This window comes from Eschrichtius robustus, chromosome 10, assembly GCF_028021215.1.
Source record: "Eschrichtius robustus isolate mEscRob2 chromosome 10, mEscRob2.pri, whole genome shotgun sequence".
NCBI classification, from domain to species: Eukaryota; Metazoa; Chordata; class Mammalia; order Artiodactyla; family Eschrichtiidae; genus Eschrichtius; species Eschrichtius robustus.
Window position 1 is genome coordinate 11,711,886 of NC_090833.1, and position 25,801 is coordinate 11,737,686.

General features: G+C 41.7%; 1 protein-coding gene and 1 pseudogene across 6 annotated transcripts in view; both read left to right on the plus strand.

Moving 5' to 3' along the window:
* Nucleotides 1-25,801, plus strand: part of DENND1A (DENN domain containing 1A) — a 535,812-nt gene that overhangs the window by 363,972 nt on the left and 146,039 nt on the right. For all 6 annotated transcript variants that reach the window (XM_068552005.1, XM_068552010.1, XM_068552006.1 and 3 more), the window contains one exon: nt 22,486-22,611. In XM_068552005.1, coding sequence (XP_068408106.1) covers nt 22,486-22,611 — 126 coding nt within the window. The remainder of the gene's footprint in view (nt 1-22,485; nt 22,612-25,801) is intronic.
* LOC137770610 (mitochondrial fission regulator 1-like pseudogene) lies at nt 2,547-3,385 on the plus strand (annotated as a pseudogene).

Sequence of the window (25,801 nt, forward strand, 5' to 3'; positions counted from 1 at the left end):
TAATGTACCAATGTCAGTTTCTTAGTTTTGACAAATGCACCATGGTAATGTAAGATATGGGAAACTGAAACTGCGTGAGGAGTATCTGGGCGCTCTCTCTACTATCTTTGCAACTTTTCTGTGAATCTAAGAATATTCCAAAATGTATATTTTTTGAAAAAGAGAAACAGAAAAAAGGAATTAAGGGAGTATTAGGAACAATTTGATGCCTATAATTTTGACAAATTGGATGAAATGAACAAATGCCTTGAAATACACAAATTACATAAAGTGACTGAAGAAGGAATAGAAAATTGAAAAATAGTACTGTTTCTATTAAAGAAATTTGAATTTGTAATTAAAACTTTCCCACAAAGAAAACTCCAGACCCAGATAGCTTCACTGATTAATTCTATCATGTATTTTAGGATATATCTTACACTAACTTTTTCAGAAAATAGAGAGGAAAGGAACACTTTCCACCTTATTTTAGGAGGTCAGCATTACCCTGACATGAAAATCAAACAAAGAATTTACAAGAAAAAAAAAATATTGACCAATATACCTAATAAATATAGATGTAAAAACCTTTAACAAAATATTAGCAAATTGAATCCAGCAATATATAAAAAGGATAATACATCATGATCAAGTGTGTACAGATTGGTTAAATATTTGAAAATAAATCAGTGTAATTTACCATATCAACAGACTAAAAAAGGAAAACTATATCAAAACATAAGCCAAAAAAGTATTTTAGGAAAAATTCAACATCTGTCCTTGATAAAAGCTCTTTGCAAACCTAGGTATCCTCATAGTGATAAAAAGCATCTAGGAAGAACTTACAGCTAACATCATACTTCGTGGTGAAAGACTGAATGCTTTCCCCTTGAGAACGAGAACAAAAAAAGGATGTTTGCTCTTCCCATTTCTATTCAGCATTGTACTGGAGGTTCTAACCACTCAATAAGACAAGGAAAAGAAATAAAAGCCCCAAAGGTTAGAAAGAAGGAAGAACAATTGTCTTTATTCAGACAACATGATCATGTATATGGAAAATCCAAAGGGGGTCTCATAAACAAATTTAGCAAAGGTACAGGATAAGGTTAGTGTACAAAAATCAAATGTACTTCTATATACTAGTAATGAGCAATTGAAAAATGAAATATTTTAAAGTACCATTTTAAATAGCATACAAAACACAGAATACTTAGGAATACATTTAACAAAATATGTGCAAGATTTGTATACTGAAAGCTATAAAACATTTCTCAGAAAATAATTTAAAAGACCTAAACAAATGGAGAGATACTCCACTTTTTGGATTGGAAGACTCAATATTTTTAAGATGTTAATTTTTCCTAAATTGATCTATAGATTCAATATAATCCCAGCCCAAATTCCAGATGGCTTAAAAAAAAAAAACAACTTGAGCTGATTCTAAAATGCACATGAATATGCGAAAGATCTAGAATAGCCAAAACAATGTTGAAAAAGAACAAAGTTGTAGGACTTATATTACCTACTTTTAAGACTTCCAATAAAGTTATAGTAAATGTAGATCAACATTGTAGGTAAACATAGAGTTCAACAGAACAGAATAAATAGTTCAGAATTAGGCCCACACATAAATGGTTAATTGATCTTCAACAAACATGCCAAAGTAATTCAATTGAGAAAAGATAGTTTTCTTCAACAAATGCTACTGGAAGAACTGGATATCTATATGGAAAAAAATGAGTGTTGACTTTTACCTCCTGCAAATATTAGCCCAAAATGGATTATAGACCTAAACTTAGAGGCAAAAACTATAAAATGAATAGAAGAAAAGCTAGGAGAAAATCTTCATGAGCTTAAGGTAGGCAAAGTTTTCTTAGCTAAGACATAAAACACAGGGACTTCCCTGGTGGCGCAGTGGTTAAGAATCTGCCTGCCAATGCAGGGGGCATGGGTTCGAGCCCTGGTCCGGGAAGATCCCACATGCTGCGGAGCATCTAAGCCCATGCACCACACCTACTGAGCCTGCGCTCTAGAGCCCTCGAGCCACAACTACTGAGCCCATGTGCCACAACTACTGAAGCTCGCGCGCCTAGAGCCTGTGCTCCGCAACAAAAGAGGCCAACCACAATGAGAAGCCTGCGCACCGCAGCAGAGAGTAGCCCCTACTCGCTGCAACTAGAGAAAGCCCGCGCACAGCAACCCAATGCAGCCAAAAAAAAAAAAAAAAGTCACCATTTTAAAAATTAAGGGGCAAGCCACAGACTGAGAGAAAATATTCTTGATATTTATATCTGCAAAAGGACTTTTTCCCCAGAATATATAAAGAACCCTTAAACTGAATAATAAGACAGCAGCCCAATTAAAAAGTAGGCAAAAGACTTGAAGAGACACTCAACAATAAAAGATATTCAAATGTCCAATAAGGCTGTGGTAGGAGGGGCCGTGAGGAAGATAAGTCTGGTGTTTCTTAAGATGGCCTGATATGAAGGCTTCACGCCTCCTGCCACCCCAAGCCTCCAGAGCTGCCATGTGGCTGCCTTGTCCTTCAAGTGCAGGAGCCAGTTGAAATGTCAGGAATGGAGGCCAATATGACCATCCCAATCTGGCAAAACAAGCCGCATGGGGCTGCTCGAAGTGTAGTGAGAAGAATCGGGACCAACCTGCCCCTGAAGCCATGTCCCCGGGCATCCTTTGAGACCCTGCCCAACATCTCTGACCTGTGTCTGAGGGATGTACCCCCAGTCCCTACTCTGGCTGACATCGCCTGGATTGCTGCAGATGTAGAGGAGACTTATGCCCTGGTCAGGAGCGATACACGCCCCCTGAGGCACACCTGGAAGCCCAGCCCTCTGATCGTCATTCAGCGCAATGCCTCAGTGCCCAAACTGCGTGGGTTGGAGGAGAGGCTTCTGGCCTTGAAGAAGCCAGCCCTGCCAGCCCTTAGCTGCACCAAAGAGCTACAGCATGAGCTGAGCCACCTGCGCAGCCAGATTGCTAAAATAGTGGCAGCTGATGCAGGAAGTTCAATGTCTCTTCTCCCTTACCTTGTTTTGGATCCTCATTCCACTCTACAACTTCCTTTGTCATTAGTGACATCACCGAGGAGACCAAGGTACAGGTCCCTGAGCTTCCATCAGTCTCCCTGCTTTGTTCTGCCAGCCCTGAATGTTGCAAACCAGAACACAAAGCTACCTGCCGCTCGTCTGAAGATGACTGCGTCTCTCTGTCCAAGGCCAGCAGCTTTGCAGATATGATGGGTACCCTAAAGGACTTCCACCGGGTGAAGCAGAGCCAAGACCTGAACTGGAATTTATCGAGGGAGGAAGACCCTGCCGTGCTTATCTCTGAGGTCCTGAGGAGGAAGTTTGCTCTGAAGGAAGAAGATGCCAGTAGAAAAGGAAACTGATAGCCCTCAGCTCTGCAAACTCAGTCTCAGGCTCCTGGAATTCCTTCAATAGCTGCCATCCTCACCGCAGATGCCTTCTGCCTCTCAATTAGAAATCTTCTGCAACAGTCTTGCCAAAAGCTAGAGCTTGGACCAAGAGAAGAGCTGCACTGTATGTTTTCCATACTTCAAACCTTAGCAGAAGCTAAGGCCTGTTTTGAGCTGAGACACGTTACAGGTAATTGTGTAGGTTGGAATGTCCCAGTTTAAAGGGTGAGATAGAAGTTTCTGGTTTTTCCTTGCCCCTGTGTGAAAATAGGTCCTAAATGAATGACTGACTTCACTGCACTAGACCCCATAACTGGTCTTACTGAACACTTCGTGCCCAGCTGTCACTTACTCTGAGTGGCTTCCTTGCAGCAGAGCAGGGCTGAGGGCAGGGGGCTGTGTTTATGTACACGTTCACAGAGCAGGGAAAATCTTACGTTGCTCCATCGTGAACTGACACCAGTGCCCAGCAATCACTCTCTCCCCCTTCCCTGTCCAACACCTACATGTAGAGGTCGGGCCACTGGACCAGCTGACACTTGGGCTGCTGGGAGGCCTGGGCTGTTTTTTTCTTAAATATATTTTGTAATACTGTACAACCAAATCTACCCTCCAAGGCCCTGGGGCCTCATTGGTTCCACTAATTGAAAGCTCTTTCTCTTCCACAAACTTTAGTTTAAGCCCAGTAGGAAAGAGAAATGGAGAGGGGAAAGAGAGTACCATCCTTCTTCCAGGCCCTTGACTGTTCCTTTGCATTGGGCCAAGGTTTTTACCTACCACACCGTGCATGACTCGGATGCCCTCAGGTCCGTTTTCTCTACGGTATGTATCCTGTGTGTGTTTAGGTTGAAGCACTACCTGACATTAAAGGAAGGATTTGGAGAGGAAAAAAAAAAAATGGCCAATAAGCACAGGGAAAGATGCTCCATGAGGGTGTAAACTGATACCACAAGGAAGGTGCTGCTATATACCCACTGGCATGGCTAAAATAAAAAGACTGTGCATTTCTTATAAATGAGTATCTTAAACAAATGTTCACTATGTGACCAAGTAATTTCAGTCTTAGGTATGCACCCAAGAAGATGAAAACTTACGTACACACGAACACATGTACGTGAATGTTTTTAGCAGCTTTGTTCATAATTGCCAAAAACTGGAAACATTCCAGATGTCCTTCAACTGGTGAAGGACAGTGGTATGCCTGTAAAATGGAGTACTACTTGGCAATCAAAAGAAACTGAGTACTGATCTATCCAACAAAATGGATGACTCTCACATTATGCTAAGTGAAATAATCCATTTATTTGACATTTTGGAATAGGCCAAACTGTTGAGAGAGAAATCGGATGAGTGGTTGTCAGGAGCAGGGGGTGGGAGGAGCACTGACTATAAAGGGGTACAAGGGAAATTTGGGGGATGATGGAACTGTTCTGTATCTTGATTGTGGGGATGGTTACATGGCTATATGCATCTTTCAAAATTCATAAAACTAACCACCAAAAGTGGTAAATTTTACTGTATGTAAGTCATACCTGACTTAAAAAAATTTTTTTAAAGACTGACAATAACAAGTGCTAGGAAGGATGTGGAACAACTGATCTGAAACCTTCATCACTGGTAATGGGAGCATAAAACAGTACAACCACTTTGGAAAACAGTTGGGCAGTTTTCTCTGAAATTAAATGTACACCAGCAATATAACCCAATAACCCCACTCCTAGGTATTTATCCAAGAGAAATGAAAATATATATCCAAACAGGTTTGTACATGAGTGTTTATAGCAGCTTTATTCGCAGTAAACAATACCTGGTAATAATAATCCTAATGTCCATCAGCTGATAGATGGATAAACAATATGTTTCATCCCTACTTTTTACTACATGAGTCATTATACATTGTAACATACTTGTGATACACAAAACAACATGGATGAATCTTGAATATATTACACTGAGCAAAAAAAGCCAGACACATGAGAATGTACTATATGATTTCATGTATTTAAAATCTAAAAGAGAGAAAACTACTCTACAGTGGGTGAAAGCAGGCCAGTGGTTGCCTCGGCCTGGGATGGAGAAGGCAGGAACTGATTGAAAAGGGCAGGAAGGAACATTTTGAGGTGAAGGAAATGTTCTATTTCTTGATTGTGGTGATGGTTACACAGATGTATATATTTGTCAAAACTCATTGAACTGTACTTTTTAAATATATGCATTCTATTGTATGTTAGTTTTGACTTGATAAAGCAAATTTTAAAAAGGAAGAGGACTTGGAAATTAATTTTAAAAAGGAAGTTCTAATATTGATTAGCTTTCAGAACAGCTCTGCTGATTTTCACGTGATTTATGGACATGGGTTAAGGGGTAACTTTGGAGGCAGGGTGGCTCTGGCTTTCTACTAGTTACCTAGACAATTTAGTCTTAAATTTTGTAATCTTATCTCAGTTAGCTTTTTGTACCATTAAAAAAAAAAAAAAAAAAAAAAAAAGGGAGTTGGGAAGGTTAATACTGTTGTACTTTGCTGGGTTCCATGAAACTTGCAAATGTATTGCTTTCACTGACAATATTGTATTGTTCTCTAGCTATGGATTTGGGGGAAGGAATATGGCAAGAATAGTCCATCATTTATTGGTGTAAAGGCCTGTTTACATACTTCATTTTTTTTAAAATAAATTTATTTATTATTTATTTATTTTGGGCTGCATTGGGTCTTCGTTGCTGATGTTTATCTCAAGCCCATGTGGATGCTTTGAACAGAAACATAATGTCCCTCCCTCCGCAGCCATTTAACCAAGCACTCTTCATCTGTTTCTCTCTTAAAATTTAAAGAACGTCTCTTGTTCCTTCAAGAGTGTTAAGTATACACTGTTTAGCCAACGGGTAAGATTTGTAGGGCTTTTTAAAAGCTTGGCGAAAGAGAGCTCAGATGCTTCCAGGCTTCCAGTGAGGTGAACATACCACACCTCATCACTGATTTCCCAGAGCTCAGTCGGGGCCCTTTCTAATATTCTTTGGCCTGAAACTCACAGGTTTTTGTGTATGCACATGTATGCGGAGACCTTTACCATCTGCTTACACTCTCCTTTCTTTTACTTCATGCTTTCTGTAACCTGATTGATGCTCTTCTAAATCAGACTTTCTTATGTGGTGATATATGTAATAGGACATTAAAATACGTATTCCCTTTTGACTCAATAATTCTACTTTTAAGGTTTTTTTTCTGGCAAATACTTCTAAATGGAGAAAGCCACCTAACCAAATAACATTGTTTATGTTAACTGAAGTTGGAAACAACCTTAATATCCAAAATTAAGGGGAGCGTTTAAGGTGATGTATTCCACTGCTATTCAATGGACTGTACCATACAGTCACTAAAAATGATGGTTATGAAGAATGTGGGCAACACAGGAAATGCTAAGGATACAATTCAGTGGAAAAAGCAGAATATTGAATGATACATCTACCATGACTATAATTAAGGAAAACAGCCAGATACTCAGAAGTAAGATTTTTAAAAGAACTTCCAAATTATCAACAGTGGTATATTAGGATAGTAAAGTTATGAGTTAACATTTTTTTCTCTCATTTTCTAAATTTTCTGTGATATGATTATTACTAGTTTTATGATGGAAAAATCATCTTTCCTCCTCTCTCCTGAAACACTTGAATCTTGGCTTTTGACTTTATGGTTTGTATGTCTTCAGGACTGTAGTTTCTCTTTCTTCTCCATATTCTTTGGATAAAAAGATCACAAATGACTTAATGATGTGTTTTAAATCACTTAAACTTCTTGTTCTTCCTTGGTGGAATTTTTGAGGGATATCCAAGAGGTTTCTAAGCATGTGAAGAGAGAGAAACCATCTTGAGCGGTCTTCATTGGTGTGAGAAGGGGGAGAAGGCAAAGGGAGAAAGATACTGTTTACAGAGCACCTACAGTGCCCCAGGCCAGAGTAGTTTCCAGTCCTTCTATGCTGCATCCAAGCTTCTTCACAAGCTGGACGCTGACCCCAGGCAACCTCTCAGCCTCATCTTTCATCACTTCACTACTCATACCCCGTTTCCCAGCCACTAGGAGAGTGATCCCATTCCCCAAGGCCTCATGCTCTGTCACATCTCTATGCTTCTTTCCATGCTATTCCCTCTGGTTAGGATACCGTTCCTTCTCTGCTTGGCTAAACCTATTTGCTCTATAGGGCACTCCTCAAATGTCACTTCTGTGATGTCTCCACAGCTTGGCACTGGGATTTCATAACATTTTTCCCATACCTCTTTTATACCATGTACTGTATCATAACTCTGTCCCCTCCTAAGCATTTGGGCTCTACATGGTTGTGAACACAGCCCTAGCACAATGCATGGCTCACAGGGGCATTCAATGAATGTTTGTGGAATGAGTGAATGAATGAAAGAGTGAGCAAAATATGCAATCTGCTTTGAACTCTAGATCTTGGAAAACTCATTTATTCAAGATTTGGCTCTTCACTTTGTACAGGTATCTGGAAAAGCAAAGATCTGCAAAGAGCAGAGTTCCCTTTTTAAAAGAGACAGGAGAAATTCAGTGTACATTACAGCTACAATTTACTGGGTAAATTGAGTGCCAAGCATTTTGACTCTTTGGTCATGATTACTAAATGCCATTGGGATTTTACTTTACACCCTAAAAATGGATTTCTTCAAATTGCAAGTAGTTACCCATTAGTGAAACCATAAAATCAACTTAGTGGGTCACAGCAAGCATTTTTTTAAATGGAGTTGGACAAGGAATATCAGAGTATATCTCAAATAATATGGGTAAGCATCGATTCATGAAACTCTTAAATATACATAATATACATATAATACTGGTTTACAAAGTATAATACATTCATTACTCTGCAACACAGTAAAAAAAAAAACAAAAGGAAAACCCATTGATATTATTGTGACCATTTTAATCATTAAAACTCATACCTTTTAATGTGTGAACTACCATTTCATTGTATGGATATATACCATAATATATTTGACCTGATAATTTCAAGTTTTGCATTCTTTTTTTTTTTTTTTTTTTTTTATTTATTTATTTGTTTTTGGCTGTGTTGGGTCTTCGTTGCTTCTCACAGGCTTTCTCTAGTTGCAGCGAGCGGGCGCTACTCTTTGTTGCGGTGTGTGGGCTTCTCATTGCGGTGGCTTCTCTTGTTGCGGAGCACGGCTCTAGGCACGTGGACTTCAGTAGTTGTGGCTCGTGGGCTCCAGAGCGCAGGCTCAGTAGTTGTGGCGCACAGGCTTAGTTGCTCTGCGGCATGTGGGATCTTCCCAGACCAGGGCTTGAACCCATGTCCCCTGCATTCGCAGGGAGATTCTTAACCACTGAGCCACCAGAGAAGTCCCCCAAGTTTTGTATTCTTTTAAACAACAGTATGATGGACATATATGTAGCTAAATCTCTATATCATTTACTTGAATTCCATGAATTGCTAGAAGTAGAATTTCTGAATCATATAAAAATTTATATAAAAATTTAAGGCTTTTGATACATGCTTTTTAATACCACCACCTCTGCCAAAAGATTACACCAGTTTTCACTTTTATCAGTAACATGAAAGTTAGCACCTACTTTTGAAAAATTGTTTAAAATTCATATAATTTTTTTTTGGTGGAAACTATATGCACGTGTAGCTATCCCAGTCACCTGTGTGAGGCCCAGCAGTCATATGAACCCTGTACTTCTCTTCTGTGCTGTGAAACTGGGAAATGGACAGTGGCTTCCTAATTACATTCCTGTCTTCAGTCTCTTCTAACTCCAATCAGTTTTCTGGTCTTTCTAGAGTAAAGTCTTCCTTGACCCTCCCTCAGTAGTTGATTGCTCTATCCTTTGTATTCTCAAAGCACATGACACATCCTTCTGTTACAGCACTCGTCATGTTATATCGGAATTATTTTTGTCTTCTTGTGTCCTCTCTTCCAGCCCCTCTAGGGTAGGGGCTAAAAACTCTTCCTTCTTTACGTTTATATCTGCCCCAGAGTTAAATATATAGCATGTACTCAGTAAATTTTCAGAGTGAATGACAGCATCTTGTTTAATTGCGACCTCAGGACTGGTTCAAATCACATTCAAATTGGGCCACACCACGTAGCTGACTGTCTGTGGGAGTCCAAAGGCAAAACTGGTTCGGGAGGGCCCGGATTCAAGTAAGCCCGGAGCCTGCTTGCTGCCTCCCCTCTGGAGTACCCCCGCTTAGCATGCTGGTTGGAGAGAGAGCAGCCTGCTCAGAGATGGCCTTGCTTTGTTAGGCCATTGCCAACGGCTTTGTTGGCTGGACCTTCTCTATGCCATGTTTTTTCCAAGGCCCGGAAACCTCAGACTCTAGAGATGCTGCTCCAGGGCCTCCTAGGTGCTGGTGTGCCATCCTACCTTGTGCGTCAACAATGCATTGAATCCCAGAAGCAAGGGACCAGACATCACAGGCTGTCTGGCTTAGTAGTCTGGCCCGGGAAATGTCTGAGCTAATAGTAAACCGTGCAAAAAACCCATCCTTAAAATCCCAATAGGAAGAAAAATGCCGAGTGGGGAGATGGGCGGGCTCTGATCGTCTTGAGTATCTTATGTAACTCTTTATGTGTACAGGCCTTGTAGACTTCGTACCCTTGTGGAATTGATCCTTCTGCCACATTAAAACATATATTGTTAGTATTCTCTAATAGAATGTTTATTCATTCAACAGGTATTTCCTATGGGGAAATGTTGATCAAAGGTTACAAACTATAACATGAATAAGTTCCAAGGATCTAATGTACATTATGGTGACTGTAGTTAGTAATACTCTATTGCATACTTGAAATTTGCTAAGAGAGTAGATCTTAAGTGTCCTTATCCCATACAAAGAAAAAGTAACTGTGTGAAGTGATGAATATGTTAATTAACTTAATTGTGATGATTATTTCAGAATATATACATTTATCAAATCATCACCTTGTGCACTTCAAATATGTATAATTTTATTTGTCAGTTAGACCTCAGTAAAGCCAGAAAAGGCAAAAGAAACCAAAACAGGCATTCCCTGAGCACCTACTATGTGTCAGGCTTTGTATTGGGTATAATGGATGCAGAGATGATTAAGACATGCACCTTATTCCCAGTGAGGTCACTGGCTGGTTAGTAGAAGAGGTAACAGAAGGCTGGGCTGCCAGTATTGCCCCCACTTCTCCAATCACAGACCATTCTCTATTGCTGTAAATGAAGGCATAATCTGGAACATGAATGTCACTCTTCAACTTAAAACCCTTTAATGGTTCCTCATTTTCCTCTGGGTAAAATTCAAGCTCCGTAATATGGCCTTTTATAATCTAGTTTCTGCCTGCCTCTCCTGGCACATCTCTTGCCGCTCTCCTACCCACTTATACCAGCAGCTTTGTTTCTATCCACAGGAACCATTCAGAGTGTCCCAAAGGGCAGATGCTTCTGGTTCAGAGTGTCCCAAAAGGGCAAATCAATAGCCAGTTCAGGATTGGAGATTATTTATCCAGCCAGAGTTTTCTGGATGTGTGCTCAGTGTGTTGGACCATAGGAACATGAAGATGTACAAGAAACAGTCACTGTTCCTGGAAAAGGAGAGATGAGCATACTGGGAGGCGGGAATGGAATACATTGAGGCTGGAGGTGTGAACAAAAGTATAATGCGTTTGGGCAGGGAATAATAGTTTACTCCAGCTGGAGCACAGGGTGTGTGTTTGGGAGGGACAAAAGATGAGACCAAAGAAGTAGATGGGAAGGACCAGATGGGAAATGGTCTTCTGTCATAAAAACAAGTCTGGACTTCATATTTTGGGCAGTGGGTAATCAACTGAGGTAGTTAGGTCAGGTAATGACTAGACTAAGGGTGGAATGTTGGACCCAACCTCTTGTTGCTTCTCTGGTTCCTAGAATCTAGCCAAGCTCTCCCCACCCCAAATCTGATATTGGACTTGGGTCAGGGGACAGTTTGCTGAAGAGAATTCTTATCAGTATCACCTATCATCATTATCCAGTCATTCGTCCCTCATGCTTTAGGGGATTGTCTGTAGGTCTCTCTTCTGTGTTGGACCGCTCTCCATGACAGTGTCCACTCCGTGACTTCTAAATTTCATGTAGGAAAGAAAGGATCATCGTGATCCAGTGGGCCTTGCCCTGAGTGTGTGTGTGTATGATTTGTCAACAATCGAGTATTTTATGGGAGTTTATGGGACTTAATTAAAGATGCTGGAGCAGGAGCGCTGTGGGACATCAGCAGAGACCTCAGCAATAAACCGCAACTCCAGGCGCTGGAATGCAGTAAATGTTTAAGAGACTTCCTTCCTTTCATTACTGAATTTTACTTTACTTTTATACCAGTAAAGAGTTGTGTTCTATTGGTTGAAATTTCTTGATTCCGTTTTCCCCAGGTCTGTTTAAAAGCTACGTTTTATCCTTGAGGATGTTTGGCTCGTGATAGGGGAAGTGCTGCCAGCGAATTCAATTAACTGGCAGAGCTCGCAGATATTAGACACGGAGTTCTTTTTTTCCTTCTTTTTCACAACTGCTACATAAACACAGCTGGGTTTAATATTTGTCGTAACAAAGATTTAACTTGAATCGTTTTACTCTGGGTAATTAATGCTTGGAACCTCGGCTACTTCTTCGTTCATTTGTGATCTGCATTTTTGACTCTGGCTATCTAGATAATGAAGTGTGCTCCTCTAGGTCTTTGCCCTGCCTTAAAACTGCTTAATATTTGGCCGTTCCCACTAGAGAGCAGATGCTTTTCTTTGCAAGAATTGAATTTCTGTCAGCTCTTTTATGCATCATGTGTTTGGAACTGTAAGTGGATCAAGTTGTTCATCACAGCAGGGACACTGTGAAACACATCTATTATACACACTTCCCACCACCCCCCTTCCTGTTTTGTTTTGTTTTTTTTTCTCCCCTGAGGAGGTGGAGATGCCCAGATCCCCTTGGGAGATATCTCACTCTGTGTGGATGTATCCATGTGATCCACCATGGATCCGGCCTGGCTACATCCCTAAGCATGGAAATCTATATCCATTCAGCCCAGGATTGTTGCTGAGACGAATCCTGCTTTTATCTTTGTAAACACCAAGCACTTCATTAACTCCCAAATACACATAAGTTTGGGTCACTAGATAAACCCACTAGGCTTAGCATAATGAGTGACATTTCAGTCATTGATGCCCCAGAAAATGTTAATTGTGAGCCCATTATTCTTTTTTATGCTAAAATAATGGCTTGGGTAGTTTTGGCTTTGGAGTTGGGTTAATGTGGAAGAATAGTCAGCATCTATTAGGCTCCTGCTGTGTGCCAGGTACTGTGTGAGAGGCTTTGAAAATCTTGACATTCAATCTACATAATAATCCTGAGGGGAAGGGGAGGTACTTTACCCCTTTTTTGTTAAATGAAGAGAAGAAAATAAGATGCCTAAAGACATCCAGCTAATAGCAAGCAGCTGAGTCAGAATCTGAACTCAGGGTTTGCTAGACATACATTCATTGGTTGATCAATGCATGGATTTATTATACATGTTCATTACAGGCAGCCATTGCTCCATGTGGGTTGTCCCGTTCCACATCAAGTCTCAGGCCAGCTGATTGGCTTTTATGAACACCTTTGTATCCATCTAAATCTGAACTATTGGTGGTGATTGGAATCATTTATTTAGTTTTGCTTTTTCCATCAAGCTCAATGCAAATACAATCCAACTTCCCAAAGCAACCTACCATCTTCTTGCAGTTTTCATCTTGTGAGTTTCAATCCCTAGATTCAGCTTTGAGCTGACAGCTGAGAATTCCAAATCTAAATAGTTTAGTTTGTCAACACAGCTTTGAAAAGCAGGAGTCTCGATGATGTTCCTACTGTGATATGCTTATCTTTTGGGCCTCAGATGATGCTAAAGGCAAAAGTGCATTCTGGTGCATTTTTCATCGATATCATTCAATTTGCAGGAGTCATTATGGGACATTCACATGTCTGAGTGAAAGACTGCTGATCTGTAGGATTAATTATAGTTAAATGGAAAGGTGGCTTTTGCTCATGAAGAAAGTCAGTCTCTTGGTAAACATTTTTAGTTATGAATAACTTTAGTCTTCCTCCAAATACTTTTCATTAGAAGCAAGCATTAGTGTCCTGGTTCATTAGCAATAGAGTAACTGCTTTATTGTTGATCTGCAGTCCATTTTGTTGTTGAAAGATGTTGGTATTTTTTTTTTTTTAAATTGAAGTATATGTTGTAAAAAAGCATGCATTATAACTTTCCTTTTACAAGTGTGTATCTGTCTTTTCAAAGGTAACTTACATTTGTATTTTGTGCCTTGTGTTTGCAAGAGACTGGTTCTTGGTTTATTCATGTTGACAACTGAAAAGCCTTAGACCTAATTAAAAGAATTTCCACGAGCACCTTTACTGAACCATTTCATTACGCGGCACTGCACAGATTGCATTGTGAAACATGGTGATAGTTTAAATCTGACCTTTAAACCTAAACTGCCAGAAGTAAGGGGGAGAAAACCCTTCTTTGAAAATACTCCATGGATACATACATACACAGGCATACGTGCATGAACATATATGGATAGAAATAATCTTTTTATTGAATGACCACCTAATATTATAAATACACATTTACTTTGAGCTCAAGTCTTGTAACCTTCTTTAGTGTTCAGCTGCATTAATTGTGTGTGTGTGTGTGTGTGTATGTGTGTGTGTGGTGTGTTAAAACTAAATTGTTTTTTAGGGAAAACAAAGACAATTTCACTTCGGGCAAAAAAAGAAAAATGTGTTTGGAGGAAGATGAGTATTACAAATAGATAGAAAAATGCAAAGATCTTTGCTCCTGTGTGTTTCCATTTACAATGCTGAGGTGCTGGGATTAACCAGGCAGGGATGGGGCTGGAGTGCACTGTGAGTGCAAGACTCCTCCTGAGCTTTATTTGGCAGAGAGTAGAAATGGACCTTTTTGTTTTAAAATTGTACTTTTTTACTCCAAGAATGTCATCCTGAGGACTTGATAGTTTGTTCTCAGGATGCTCAACAAAGCCATTGTAACATGTGGTGAAGTAGCCACTCACATAATGAAAATTGATCCTTTTGTCTGACAAAAAGCTGCTTAGAATTGTAATGCTCACCTCTTAACTTTGCGACTTAATACTCGGCCCACAAGATGTCAGGAGAGACAGAGGGAGCAAAGACCTGGGCCCCTGGGGTCATAGCCAGCCCCAGCTTGGAGCTCCGCATAACCAGCACAGCCCCCACACCCCCATGGAGAACCAGGCTCTTTGAGGGGAAAATCGGATGCAGAAGAAGCAATTAAAGCCAACCGAGGTCAAGGTACAACCATGTTCTCGAGTAAGAAACAGAAAAGCGAGGAATGAAAGGAGGCAATAATGGAGATATATTAAGTTGTGGAAAAAAATAAACCAGTATCGTGGACAAACCTAATTTGCTGGTCTAAGAAATCCTGGCAGCAGTAAGAATTAATGGAATAGCGCAGACTTTGGAGTAAGACAGACTGGTGCTTGACTTTAGCCTCTGCCCCTTGCTGTACTATCTGTGTGAGATGGGGCTGAGGCTCACTTTTCTCATCTGTATAGTGGGGATAACTGTCCCTGCCTGGCCCACTTGTTCTGAAATTTTAATACAGTGCTGGGCATGAAAACACCTACCATGGCTTTTGGTATCTAGTAGAGTGCTTGATAAATACTAGTTCCTGTTCCTTTTTCCTGATGAATTCCTGGTTTTCTCAGAAACTATTACTGGGAAAGAGAGTGGGGTGAGATTGCCTTTACATATCAAGACTTTTTGCTTCAAATTTAGGCAAGAACTAACTAAGGCACAGAGAGATGCACCATGCCATTTCATTGCCCACGTGAAGGTAGCAGAGGAGCCAATATACACATGCCCCTGAGGATGGGAAAACAAGGCAATTGTTCCTCCTCCCCTCTCCAGACCCAGACATTCCCCAGGAGATCTTATAACAAAGCCTTGATGTCTAGTTTATTCAGGAAAGGAAGAATCAATTTGCCTTAGTCCTTAAGGGCTATTTTTTAAACGGGGAGAGAAAGTAATTCTATTGCCCCCCTTCCAGCTGCTGCAGGTGTCTAATTTGTCAAAAAAAAAAAAACTTTTAACTTCAGTTCTGACACTGAGCAGTTAATGCAAGCGGACCCCCTGCCCAGGCTGACTTGAGTCAGAGTTTGAGAAGAGCTATATCTCTACTTGCAGTGTTGTGCCAGCACTGAGGGTGGCCATGGTCCCTGCCTCCCTAGAACCTTCAGTCTAATGGAAGAGACAGACGTTAATGGACTGTCACATAATACATCATCACTTTGCTGTTTGTCTCTGAAGGAAAGGCACAGGGAGAGTATATGACAAGGGAACCTTGGCCTAATCTGAGGGGGTCAGACCGAGGCAGTGGTATTTGAGCTGAGATCTAAAGGATGAATAGTAGTTGATCTAGGGCCTTGGGTTGTCCAGTATGGTAGCTACTATCCACATGTGGCTATTTAAATTTAAATTGATTAAAATGAAATAAAATTCAGTTCCTCAGTCGAAGCAGCTACATTTCAAGGGCTCAATAGCAGCTACCACACTGGACAACACAGGTGACCGATTATCTGTGGAAAGGCCTGTTGCACGGTGCTGAATGCTAGGCAAGGGGGTGATGGTGGATGAGAGCACTCCAAACAGAGGAGTTAGCCTATCCGAAGGTCCTGGAGTATAAGAGAGGCCAGGGCAACTGGAACCCAGTTGGTGTGGCCGAAGCCATGGAGGGGGTGCAGGAGCCTCGGATCTGAAAAAGGCTGGAGCCTTGCAGGCCAGGCTAGGACTGTCTTTATCCTCAGAGCAACAGGGAAGCTGCTGAAAGATCTTAAGGTGGCAGCACTGATGGAAAGAGGTGGATAGGAGTGTCCCAGAGGTGGCTAGGTGAATAGCATGCCGTCCTTATTCTCCTCTCCCCCTACAAATTGCAACCAAGTGATGAAGAAACAATCTTATACTTGTTGAGTGGTATAAATTGCAAGGGTTATCTTCATCGTAGCGGGAAGGAAGATATGTATGCTGCTGGTTATACAAAAAAAGCTAAATATGATGATGAATACAATGGGAGAGCCCCTTTTGAAGTAGTACTAAGCTAACTTGCGGCTGGTCTGGGGGAGCTTGACTGCAAGCCCTCGGGAGCTGGGCCCTGATCATATGCAGCTCTGTTCCCAGCAAATCTCCAGCATGGGGCCTGCAAAGATTAGGTCTCAACCAAAGTAACAGACTAATGTGCCCGGAGAAAGAGCTATTTGTTCTGACAGGGCATCACAGAAAGTCAGCAGCTTTTTAAAATTTTTTTAATAGAAGAGTTTTGTTAGAGAATGAGATAAAGAGTATCCCAGGCTTAGGGATAGTTTTGAGGCCTCTGAGATTGAGTAGAAGATAAAGTTGGAAACAGAGCTGGAGCCAAACCCATAGAAGGCCTTGAATATTGTGCTAAGGAACTTGGACTTTATGTGTTAGCACCATGGAGTCACTGAAAATTTTAGAAGAAGGAAGTGATATGATTCAGCCTCTCGTTTTAGAAAGATAATTCAAAGTGCAAAGGATGGATTAGACCAGGAAGAAAATAGGAGAAGGGCCACCAGTTGAAAGACTGGTGCAGTAGTCCAGGTACTAATTAAACAAAACACAAAGCCAGGCAGTTTTTTATGTCTGTTCTCCATTTACATCCATTATATTTTAATCCTCACAATGTATGTATGTTACAAATACCTCATTTTACAGCAAAGGAAACTGAAGCTCAGAAAGGTTAAGAAAGTAAGGAAGACTGATTTCTAATCTTAGACTTGGCTTTTGTGACTCAGGCTCTACACTCTACTGCCTGAGGAGTGCACGGGGATAGAGGAGCAAGTGAAGCCAAGAGACCCCAGAGGCAGAGCCTGCAGTGACCAGGGCAAACAGGAAGAGGGTGCGGCATGGGGTGGGGAACGCTGCATATGTTACTGGACATGTGGCACGTGCAGTGTTGTGTAAGACTGGCCCCGTTGTCCACTTTAATTCACTCAGCGACCAGGGCTTCATTTTCCTTGCAATTTTGGTTGCATCTTAGTGATGACCTTCTGCAAAAGGGAAATGGATGAGTATCAATTTCTCCCCCCGTCCTTCCCAACTGAGACCATTTCTTCCAATGATCATTCACTGAAGAATGTGATCCTAGACTTTCCTCCAAGCACGGAGGCTCGGCCATTGGAAATGCCTTTTAAGATGTCAAAGCACTCGCTCATCTGTTCTTTTATTTAGCAAAAAGTGCTGAATGATGACACTGGGCCAAGTACTGCTGGACCACTGCTGGCCCTTCTAGGAACTCACAGTCTAGCAGGAAAGGTAGTAGACACTACAATTCACTGACAACTCGCAGTCCAAGGGGGCCCAAGCAGGGCGTCATTAAGCCTGTCTTAGCGGTCAGGGAAGGCTTCACAAAGGAGGGGACATTTGGATTCCCTCTTTCCGTTAACCCAAGGCAATGTTTAATTTGACTATTAAAGAAAAATACCTCATTTAAATTCTTTATTATAAAAGTAACATGCTTTTTTATAAAGCATAATCAAAACAATCAGAAGTGCATAAAATAGAAAGTGAAAGCATCCCTACATGGTTAAAGTTTGATACGTGGCATTTTAGATTCTTACTACATATATGTAAACATCCATATATATAAATGATTTTTATATATATATATATATATATTTTAATGATTCATGTTATATACATTGCTCTGTAACTTGTGTTTTCGCCCCATTTGGGTGTAGTTTGTGGACATCTTTTCATGTTAGTTCACAGAGTACTGCCACTTTTTTTTTTTTTTTAGCAGCTATGCAATATTTCAAGGATGTGGTATAATTTACCTAATAGGCCCCCTACTCATGGACACTTGGATGGTCTTTCAAAGGGTAAATAGATGTTCGCAAGTAGGACAGAAAGGGACAAGGGACAACTCCATCTGAGTTGTCAGCATGTGTTTGGGTTGGAGGGTAGTATATGCTCCTAGATAGCAATTCAGTGTCAGTCAAATACCCATTAAGGGGGGCCAAGGGAAGCGAGACCAGCTGAGGAAGGCGTCACAGACTACTCTGAGGAGTTGGGATGTTTTCCTGCAGGTGGTGATGGCCAAGGGTGGGGGCATTGAAGGATTTTGATAGAGATCAGATCCATATATTTCCAAGAATACTAGGACAGCTATGGGTGGATGGCATTGAAGGAAAACTAAAGACAGAGAGCCCATCTGATCTGGGAAACTACTCCACTGATCTGGGCCAGAGAAGATGGGCAGCACAGGGCCAAGGTCATGGGCACTGAGAGATTCAGGATATATTGGCAAGAGGGTGGTATGGTAAGATGTGGAGAATGGTTGTGGGAAGGGAAGGAGAAGAATGGAATCTAACATCTGAATCTAGCCTAGGAGACTGGCTGGATGATGCTGCAGTATCCAAGATGGGAAAAGAGGAGGAGGAGGGAAGTTAAGATGCTGACAAGTTCAATTTTGTACTCTCTTCCCTTCGTTTTCTGTCTCCCTCCTGATACCTCATTAAAGGAGGAAGCCACCCTCGCTGGCTTTTCTGTCCCCCCAAATTATGCCTGATGATCCCTGATGTTAATGATTTGACCAGCACCCCCAGGAGCACTCAGAGCAGGTTGGGTTTTAGATGTATGACTGTGGGTTATTTAAGCCTTAGATTCTCCTTCCTCACTTTTATTTAAAGGACAGTATGCTATCACCAGTTATCAGTTGTGCATATAGTTGAAGTTTCAAAGTTTGAAGTGCTGACAAAAGCTTCTCCTTGTTGTAGGGTGAGGAGAGGTCTTCAGAAGTCTTGGCCTGAGTGGTCACAGGGGCACCAAGAGCCCAGGACCACTTGGCTGGTTTCAGAGCAGCTGGGGCGGGCAGGAAGGCACACACTCCTATTTGCTTAGTTACAATCAGCAACGACTTCTTTGTGTAAAATGGTAATGAGGCCATTAGGAGAGGCTCACCTGAAGTGCAGCCTTGTGAGTCCAAGGTAATTAAACACCTCCTGAACGAAAGCAAAAGGCCAGGGAAGGTTAAGTGAGGAATAATCTGCGGCACAGGTGGCCCAAGGGCTTTGAGGAGACAAAAGAGAGACACTGGCTTGTACTGTTTCAAAGGATGGAAATGTCACCCTCGTCCCCGGGAAAGGCAGGACTTTTATTGTTTGGAGGGTGGGAAGTGGGCAATATTTTTAACATTTTAATAAAGCATATTTCTTTTTCACATTGCTATTTCAAGTTGGAGGTCCATGACAGACTGCCGGGGCACTGAGTGGCCTGCGCTGCTTCTCGTGGGCTCTCACCACTGCGGTGCTGGGGCGCATGTGTGCCAGAATGGGGTGGGGGGATGGTCACGATAAAACGAATATTTCCACCCAGGTGTCATGACAGACTCCAAGCTGCTTGCAGAGGAAAATTGTTTTCCTTGGCCCACCTCTGAGTGGAGATGGGGTTGGCTGCCCGCTCACCGCATGTTCCCGTCCCTTCTGACTTAGCCGAGAAGTAGATCATCCCACCTTCACTCACTAGATCGTCCAAGCATGTGGCACGCCCCTTGAGCAGCAGCACAGGATTTCTTCCCCTACGCTCAGTAAACACGGATTATTTTTATTTTAAAAGATCTGGCAAAAGAGGATTTTTGCCTTTCGGTTTCTTGCCTCAAAATCTCTGCTGTCTCCACATAAAAGCTTATACATGAATGTTTTTAGCAGCGTTAATAATAATAGCCAAAAAGTAGAAACAACCCAGGTGCCCATCAGCTGATGAAGAGATAAAATGTGGTCTTTCCATACGATGAAATATTATTCAACTGTGAAAAAGAAGGAAGTACTAATAAGTGCTACAATGTGGATGAAACATGTTTATAATGAGCAGTATGCTAAGTGAAAGAAGCCAGTCACAAAAAAAAGACCACCTACTGTATGATTCCATTTGTAAGAAATGTCCAGAATAGGGAAATTCATAGAGACAGAAAGTGGATCAATGGTTACCTAGGACTGGGGTGAGGGAGGAGGGGAGCAGGATTAGTGGGGAGTGAGAAGTACCTGCCAATAAGATGCGTTTTCTTTTTGGGGTGATGAAAGTGTTCTGGAATTAGATAATAGTGATAGTTCTACAACATTGTCACTGTACTAAACTACTGAATTATATATTTTAAATGAATGAATTTTATAATATGTAAAATATATCTTAATAAGCTATTACAAACCCCTTATCAGAAGCTTGGTAATAAGAAATAATGTCCATGGAGCATTTCAAGAGTGTATGTAATCCATCCCAGATTCTTAATATTTTTAGGTTCACAGGCACCTTTAGGAACCTGAGGATAGCTATACAGCCTGTACCCAGAAAAATGATCATTACTCATTCATATTAAAAATTTGTAGATGATTCATGGACCACCTGCATCTAATTTCCTATTTCATCTTTAAATTTTACCCTAAATTTTATCCTTAAATAGTGTCAGGCCGTTAGGTAGTCCTATATCTAAGCCCCATACAGATTCCTGAAATGTGCTCTTCATATGTCACCTACATGCTTAAAAACAGTCATTAGCTTTACATTTATCTCAAAGTGAAGGAAAAAATTTCTTAATGTATTCACAGCTCTTGACCCCTGCCTTTCCCTCTATCCTCATTCTAAGCCATATTCTCCATTCTCTCCACTGAAGCCACAGTTCTCCCTAGTCTCTGAACTCCTCCTCACTACAGTGTCTTTGCAAATGCTGAGCCCCGTGTTTGGTACACTGTTCCTTTCCCTCTTCGCGAGTTAACTACTTCAGCTCATCCTTCGGATCTCAGTCTAAGCCTGTTTCTCTCCGGGAAGCCTTCCTTGACCTCCTTGGTGAGCTCTATCACAGGCTTGTCATGGTAGCAATGTCATATGTATTGGTATTTTCTTCACGAGACTATAAGTTTAATGAGGGGAGGACCCTTGTCTGGTTTTGCTCACCGTTGTATCACCATTGACTCAAGGCTACCAAGTTGCACAATTCCAGGGACACTTTTCACGTGGAACATAGTGAAAACACACATAGTGGTGTGCCCGGAAGTTGTGCAATATGGCTTCCTGAGATGGATGGCATATTGGAAACAGACCAGGAAGCTTAATGTTGTCTCTGATGTTGAGGGCAACAACCGTCATGTCACACAGTCTTTCCTACATTGAGGACTCATAGGAAAAAATCTCTTTTCATTCTCACTTTCAGGAAATTTTGTGTTCATGTGTGCAACTGCTTTGGACCCAAAGAATCTCACAACTTCTCATGTTTCCCTTTTTGCTTTGCCATGACTTTCTTGTCTATTTTGTTTTAATCTGTTGGGTGCCTATCTATAAGCTATATAAGTGTGTTTCTGTAAGTCCATGTAATGACTATTCCTTTAGAATATGAGGTTTATAATAATATACATATTATATATACTTTATATATATTTAATAAATATATAATTTATAGTACATTTAATAAATATATATTTAGAGTATGAGGTATATGATAATATATATTATCTGTTATAAATAAGCCATTTATTTCTAATATTTGTAAGTAATCTGAAGAGGAAATGGAATTGGAACTAAAAAAATTTGTGTATCTTGGGCTCAGATTATAAGACTTCAATTAATATTCCAACTTGGTCACTTCTTGGGTTTGTTACTAGGCGTGTAATATAACCTCTCTGAGACTGTTTCACCCTTGTAAGATGGGAGCACAATCGCTTTCCTACAGGATTGTTGAAAGAATTAAGTAAGAAAATTTATGTGAAAGCAATTAACCTGGCACATTGAAACTGCTTAGAAAGTGGTTTTGTTTTTGTTTTTATTAGATACTCTCTAATAGGAGCAAGATTTATTTAAATTTCAAAAACCTGCCCTAATACTGAATGTGTGTTTGTTCTCCCAGCAGTTGATGTGTCAAATCCATCCCCATCCCGGGGGTTTTCTAGAGCTCTGTGTGTGTTGGGTGTAGCCAGCCATCCTCCTCCGACCCTGCCCTCAGCCTCTGTCTCCTTTGTGTCACCAGATCTCTTCACTGAAGAACCGGCTGAAGAAGGTCTCCACAACAACTGGCGATGGTGTGGCCAGAGCCTTCCTCAAGGCCCAGGCCGCTTTCTTCGGCAGCTACCGAAACGCTCTGAAAATAGAGCCGGTGAGTAGCTTCTTGGCATGTCACGAATCTGTGTTTGGTCAGGACCACAGGAAACCTGCTATTCATCTGGTTGTTGAATTCACCAAAAGAGATTGTGTGTGTGTGTGTGTGTGTGTGTGTGTGTTGGAGGGCTGGGGAAGTGTCCTCCCCTCGCGCTACCTCTTAGCACAAGGAAGCTGAGCTGCCCTGTGTGACGCACTCTCTGCTCCTGTGGATGTTAGGGCCCCTCCCCTCCCTGGTCAGTAGCAGCCTCTGCGGGTCACAGCGCTCAGCACTGCACGCACACCTGCTCTCACTGAGGAGTCCCAGTAAGCCTGTGAGGTAGCAGTGATCATCTCCACTTGACAGATGGGGAAACCGAGGCTCACAGAAGCAATGACTTGCTGACCAGTGGAGGGGCCAGGTAGGTCGGCCCAGTGCCCATGCTTTCCCACTGTGCCTCACCGCCCTTTTCCTGCACAGGGACCTCTACTCCACACTTGAGAAAGCAAGGCATCCAGGGGGCTCACTTCTTAGAGGTTCCCAGAGTGGTCTTGATGTATTGACTACAAAGTATACTGAGGACTGGGGAATAATGTCTTCTGCCTCCATGGCCCTTCAACCTTTCTGAGCCTCTGTGGCCTCATCCGTGAGGTGATTAGTTATTGTGCGGATATGAAGACACCAGGTCATCCCTAAAACCAAAGAAGCTACCAGCTCGCCCAGCTTCAGTGAGAAGCTTTCATCGGATATCTGCCTCCTCGTAGCCTCTTGGCCAAGGAGAATGGAGAAATTGGCCCAGGGACCTGGGTCGCTGCATAGGAGAGGACATTGGAGGGGACCTTGCTGACAGCCCTTTTCTCTAGGGAGCACGGAGCTCCCTTCAACCTGAACAGGCGGAGATGGCAGCCACACCCGCCTAGTCAGAGTGGCTGTGAGGGACCAGCCCAGGTCGCACTGCCTGTAGGTCAGGATGTTTGTTTTTGTTTTAACCCAGAGCATTTTATTAGATTAAATGACAGAAGATGAGTAGATATCAGGCAGTGCATTTCATGTGCAAACTCTGACAGTGAATCTTGACCATGCTTCCTCATAAGCCACAGTTATACCTTGCTAAGTACTTTTTCACTATTATGACTCCATTGCGTGTGTAAGTGAAGCACAGAGTGGTAGCAAACACCTTGTTTTCCCTTCACCCAGGGCGCATGCTCTGTGAAGTGGCTGGGGCGGTGGGTGCTCAGGGAGCAGCAGCCTGATGCCACCTTGTTCCTTGTCTTCCATCCAGCACTTGGGCCTGACTTGCTAGGCTGCCTCAGCTTCAGGCAATGTCATGGTCACGTAATAGAAGGGATGCACTCTTTTTCCTTCCTAAGAAATACTTCCCTTAGGTCCTAAAAAGCCCTTCAGCTTAAAGCAAGTTTCTCACGTCCTGCTTGTCTCCAAGACAGATGGCTCTGATTCTTTGTCCTGACCTTGGGCCCGTCCAAACCAGTCAGGTTCAGTGCTGTTTTGAGAGCTGGTATAATTCAAGGAAAATTCTGTCTTCTTCCCCTCTTTAAAGTGAGAATGGGACAACTGGCCCAGTCCTTTCCTTAGGCTGCTGGGAACTGATAGACATGAAGTATTTCCACTCTTACAATGACATCATTGTTGTCATGTATACGTCTAGAATCCAGAGGCTGTTGAGTCTGGTACATATTGCTGGGTATATGGTCTGGGCAAAAGTTGCTCCTCCAGAGACGTTTATGGTTGTACTTGCACTTGGCTCTCAAAGGCATCGGATTTAAGGATGGAAGTCCTGGAGTTTAAAGCCTGGCTCTGTACTTGGGCACTTAATCTCTCTAAACTTCAGTTTCTTCACTGTGAAATGAGAATAAGCATACCTATCATTCTACATTTCCAGATGGTTATAAGGAGCAAGTGAGCCATAAAACCTCTCATAGGAAAGGTGAAACTTGCAAAAAGAAAGACAGCAGCATCCCTTCCTGTGGTGGGCGTGGAGTTATCTGAGTGAGCAAAGGCTTGGAGGCAGGACCCTTCATGGCCCCTTTGTCTGGAGTCATGGGTTTGGATGGGGAGATGGGGCTGCAGGAAAGGTTGGAGCCAGATTGGACAGAGCCTTGGATAGTAGGCTAGGAGTGTGAGCAGAGGTGAGATGTGACTGAAGTCATGTTTGACCAGTAATCCAGTGCTGGACTGAAAAGGAAACTGGAAGCAGAGACCAGGGGACGGTTGGGGAACTCAGAAGAAAGCCCTTCAGTGGTTACACCAGGAAAAGTTACCACGAAGAAGAAATGACTAGATGAGTCTAGAAATAGAAAAAATATGGGAGATGAGGGGAAAAAATGTCAAAATGTCTCCCAAGATTTGGATCAGGGAGAGAATGATGATGCCCATAGTAGAAAAAGGGAAAGCTTGAAGTAAAGGTGTCCCCAGTAGCAGATTAATAATGGTAAAAACATGGAACGGACTAAGTGTCCATAATGATAAACAACTGGTTAAGTAAATTAAAATATATCCATATGATAGAATATTATATAGCCATTAAAAGTAGCATTTTGAGGATAGGATGATGAGTTTGGTTGTAAACATGGTACATTTCATTGAATTTTAGCTGTCATTCCATCATAAGATGTACCACTATTGCATGTATCATTAAGAAAGGGTGCTGCCAATTATAATTGAAGGATGCCGTCAGTTGTAAGACATCCAGATTTCAGAGATGTTAAGATGTGAAGAAATTTGTGTCTTAGAATCAATGAAATAAGGCAGACTTCTCGTGCTTTTGGTCTGATTTATCTGTACTAGAATGGCTTTTTTCTGTAAGGCCAAGAGGGAAGCCAGAGGGCCTGAAAGTTTCTGACCAAGCCTCATCATGTTATCTAGATGGTTTTTAAACCATAGATTTAATTATAGCCAATTTTCCTCATCTAAAAAATGGAATAACAACACTTCCAATGCCAGATTGTTTGTGAGATTAATTAAAATAATGACTGCAGAGTGCATGTGAGCTCAAGAAGGGGTCAGGGGTTTTAGAGTCAGGCCACATGGTGGGGGTGGTGCATGGGGAACGGTGACTGGGTGAGCCTGCTTGGGTGATAGGCAGCACAGTGCTGAGGGGATAGGGTGTCTTTCATGGGGCCACTTGTCTTTAGTTGTTTCTCTGATTATTTTAAAAAACAAAAAACAAAAAAACCCTGCTCTTGGTTAA